The 4,491-nt window shown below is 34.8% G+C and overlaps 1 protein-coding gene across 1 annotated transcript; it reads right to left on the minus strand.

Moving 5' to 3' along the window:
* Positions 1-460: 460 nt before the first annotated feature.
* LOC145124044 (polyadenylate-binding protein RBP47-like) lies at positions 461-3,272 on the minus strand. The gene is made up of 6 exons (XM_079059258.1): positions 2,724-3,272; positions 1,917-2,418; positions 1,750-1,829; positions 1,076-1,206; positions 883-979; positions 461-796 (listed from the first exon to the last, which is right to left on the minus strand). The coding sequence occupies exons 1-6, from the start codon at positions 3,096-3,098 to the stop codon at positions 623-625; spliced, it is 1,359 nt and encodes a 452-aa protein (XP_078915384.1). The 5' UTR covers positions 3,099-3,272; the 3' UTR covers positions 461-622.
* Positions 3,273-4,491: the final 1,219 nt, after the last annotated feature.

Consider the following 4,491-nt stretch of genomic DNA (forward strand, 5'->3'; position numbering starts at 1 on the left):
AGGCAAATAATCAAATTGCAAAAATCACACAAGTAACTAAAGACCTAATCTCCAAACACTTTGCATTGTTGCCATATAGTTCTTTAGCGACAACCACTCATAAACATACCTACATGGTTTAACACTACGTCCAAAACAAACAAAAAATAACCACTCACAAACATAAAACAATAAAAGTGACTCGTATTCTTTGGAATTATATTTCATTTCTTAAGAACCATTCGAATATATCATAAATGCTATTCCCATTCCCAACTAATAAAGTGTGCACACAAATGTTTATTGATGACGATGGACAAGAAAAGACATTTCCTCGTGCATATATTCAGAGTCATATCAAGTATTTCGTTAAAATACCAAAAAATATATATATATGTAGTGATATACCTCCTAATTTTCTGCACTATGATACATCTACACAAACAAACCAAAAAAAAATTAATTTAAAAACAAGACAGAATAATCCCCAAAAATTCAAACTCATTAAAGACCCCAAACAACCTCCAGTTACATTTATAATCCATAAAAAATAAATAAAAAATAAAAAAGAAAAAAAATGGTATAAGTCTTTAATATCTCATCATCATCATCTTCTTCACTAACAAAAACACAATAATTATTATTAGCTTACAGGCTGCTGATGATTTCCATATCCATTCGACCCGTAACCCGATGCATCACCACCGCCATACATTCCCGCATCCTGGTTACCGTACCCATAACCACCACCACCGCCGCCGCCATAACCACCATAACCGCCGCCACCTTGCTTCCCCTGGTAGCTTCCACCCATGTTCTGCATCATGTAAAATTACTTATTTACCCTTCATATAATAAAAAAAAAAAAAAAAGAGAGGGAGAATCAGAGATTTAATTTCATACCTGTCTGCCCGCGGGAGTTTTACCCCACGATATACGGACCGTCTGTTTTCCGATTACTGTCCCGTGCATGTTCTGAATTGCGTCCTCCGCGCTGCTTCTATATTATTATTACAAAATAAAATAATAAATAAATAAATAAATTTATAATATTAATTAAATTGTTGATTAATATATAACAAATAATAATAAATACCTGTTTGCGAATCTAACAAAACCACATCCTTTTCCTACAGGAATTTTAACGGATAAAATTTCACCACATTGAATAAAGGTTTGTCTTAAGTCTTCATCGTTGACTTCTGAGTCAAGTCCACCTACAAAGATCTATGAAAAAAATTACACGTCAGCAAAAACTGGTTCATGGAATTGGAATTGGAATTCGTGATTCCATTCCATCCATGTTTGATGGATTTCTCATATAGGTGGAAGGAATTACATTTTATTCTTTATTTTTGATTAAGAACCAATATACACTCTTGAATGTTATGAAATATATAATAATTTAAATTTTGTTTGGTTGGAAGGAATGGAATCATGAATGAACGGAATGCTACAAAGGGTAATAGAATGATATGTTTTTGTAGTTACTTTTCAAAAAAAGTTTTGTAATTTAAATAATATTGTGAAATTATTAACAATGGGTTATGTTACAAATTTTCCTTTCAAAAAAAACACAAATGATAGGGAATAAAAAAAATTTTAAAAATGGAAGGAGAATGGTGTATATTCCATTGTATCACGAATAAATAAAAGCTTTTATCATTACAATGGAATGAACGATTCCATTCCTTTCATTATTCCGACATACAATGGAATGAACATTCCATTCCATCTTTTTAGGTAGGACAAAGGAACCAACAAACTCACTGTTGTATTGGAAGAATCTTCATCAGACTGAGAGCTTTGAGACATGGCACCAAATCCACCTCCACCAGCCAATATCACAGCTACAAATTTCACAAAAATGAGTCTACACTCATCATACTTAATCAAGAAAATCAAACAAAACACAAGCAAGAATCAAGAAAACACACCTTGTGATGAATATTGTTGTTGTTGTTGTCCATATTGTTGTAAAGTAGATGCTTTCTTAGGAGTTGCAACACCAATTCTCATAGGTCGACTTGAACAATATTGACCATTCATTTCATTCATAGCTCTAGATCTTTCACTTTCATCACTAAACCTAACAAATCCATACCCTTTTGAACACCCAGTGTTTGTGTCAAAAACTACTTTTGCACCTTTCACTGATGGATATCTGCTTGCAAATGTTTCATTCAACATTGAATCAGTTACATCTGGAGCCAAATCTCCCACAAATATCGATAGATCTGAACCAGTGCTTTCTCCACGCTTTTCTCCTGTGCTAAAACTCGCCCAGTTTAACCGGAAAGCTTGATCGGTACTTGGCATCATGGTTCCATTGTAGGTCTGAAGGATTTTCTCAGCGGATGAATGAGAAAGAAACTCGATGAATCCATAACGTTCTGATTGACCAGTCTGTTTGTTTCGTATCAGTTTTATAGACTGAACCTGCAAATTAAATGAATATAGTGTCACGGACGTGGTGGGGAAGAGATTCGGAGTAATTGATAGCAGAAATTGATGTGGATCTTGAACATTGTTGAGTAAAAGTTGAAATTCATGACTAATTGAACTTGTAGACAAACATTAGAAGTACAATTCTTGCTCGAAATTGGATAAGGAATGTTTCGTACATGTTTTTTTTCTTAAATTGGTTACATTCCAAAGGTTAACAAGTAGGAGAAGTACGAATTGAGTGGATACAGATTGAAGATATAACAAAGAAGAAACAATAAGAAGGTGAAAAGACTAACCTCGCCGGTTTGCGAGAAGCATGACTGGAGATAAGCTTCGTCCATCCAGTGTTGTAGATCACCAACCCAGATCGTCTTATTATCTTCGCTAGAACTTTGAATCTGGTTACTTGTTTGCTGTTGTTGAGCCTGTTGTTGATACTGTTGTTGATGACCTTGTTGATAAGGATATGGCATATATGCTGTTGGCGGTGGTTGTTGGTACATCATCGCCGGGTGATGCATAGCCGCCGCCGCAGGGTACTGCTGCATCGCTAACCAATGTTGTTGGTATTGTTGCATCGCTAACCACTGCTGCTGCTGTTGTTGTTGCTGTTGCGGAGTCAAATCGGCGCCGTTGCCGGTGACGTTTCCGTTGCCGTTGGTTGACTGCATCTTGAGTACGTTGTGATGATTAAATATCTATCTCTTCTATTGTGATGTGATTAACCTCCGGGAAGTTCTTCGGTGGTGGATTGCGGCGCAGAGAGGATGAGGAGGTGGGAGACCTGGTGTAGGAGGCAAACCAGGGTTGTTTGAGGGAGGTGGAAAAAGAGTGGTCAAACAAGGCTCTCGAAGATTTAAATCATGGCGTTGAATTTACACTTACCCCCTTCATGATATTTGAGAATTACATTTCATCCCCATGTGCTGCAAGGTCTAAACGGTTTTTTAATAAAATGCAAAATTTCCAAAAGGTTTTTTTTTTATCAAGTAAGGATAGTTGGGTAGAATATGCTTGATTTTGTTTCTATGATTATAACATAACAACAACAATGGCAATGACAATGACAATAAGATAATCTCAAGTCTCATTAGAATAAGATAAGGGAAGAAGAGGTAAGACGATGAGCAGCCGAATAGCAACAATAATGCACAAAGCAAGCACTTGGCATAACATTCCGAGCAAATACTGCCACATACAACATACAGTGAGAATGAAAGCAAACGACTAACTCACAGGGATACAAGCACAAACAAAAGTTGTCCTAAAAGTTGAAAAGTTTACAGATATAAACAATATAAGCAAAATACCAAAAATAAAGCATGGAGCAAAACACTAGCCACAAAGTTGGAGAAAGTACTAGCGGATACAAACAGACAGTAAAATGCAACAAATTTCATATTTTGCATCGTGCAAATAAAGGCACACATGAAGGACCACTACATGTACAAACAAAAGGTTAAATTGTTTAAGTTCTTAGGATTATAACATAAAATGAAGTTAAATCAATAACCTTGGTTATACAAATTTACAAATTAAACTGTTCAAAATTTTGAAATTGGCAAAGGCAATTAAAGTTAATTTAGTTTCATTAGTTTGATAGTTTGGGTCAAGTCTATAAAATTTCAAGCACATAATATATTATCCATTTTGGACAATCCCACATAAGAACTTTCTACAGGTCAACCATTCAGGTACAACTTTCGTCTGTGTACCTTAAATTTTAAATTCTTATGTCATCTGATGCCCTCGTGGTTTTAAAACATGCCATGAAATGAAATGTATCTACACCGCTATAAGAATTGTCTTTTTCCCTTGTATTTATATATTTTTACTTTCATCCACCCATGAAAAAAAAAGTCAACATGTCAGCACAATCGGTTTGTGGCATGGCTATGTAATTTCTAACATCTTATGTATATTTACCGATATATTTTTTGTTTTATATAACCTATCATCAAAACCTTACGAGGTCAAAAATAGAGATATTCATTCAAATATCCATAATTTTAAAGCTTTTACGAGGTTAACTGATCTAATAAAAAACAAAAAGAGAAAAAAAGA

The sequence above is a fragment of the Lactuca virosa genome, chromosome 7 (assembly GCF_052849685.1).
Source record: "Lactuca virosa cultivar CGN04683 chromosome 7, Lactuca_virosa_CGN04683_v6, whole genome shotgun sequence".
Lineage (NCBI taxonomy): Eukaryota > Viridiplantae > Streptophyta > Magnoliopsida > Asterales > Asteraceae > Lactuca > Lactuca virosa.

Bases quoted from the DNA above. Each gene is read 5' to 3' on its own strand.
- LOC145124044 (XM_079059258.1), bottom strand. From the start codon at position 3,098: ATGCAGTCAACCAACGGCAACGGAAACGTCACCGGCAACGGCGCCGAT. The intron at 1,830-1,916 runs GTGTGTTTTCTT...TGAAATTTGTAG, and splicing joins ACAACAATATTCATCACAAG to CTGTGATATTGGCTGGTGGA. The intron at 1,207-1,749 runs GTGAGTTTGTTG...TTTTTTTCATAG, and splicing joins AAGATTCTTCCAATACAACA to ATCTTTGTAGGTGGACTTGA.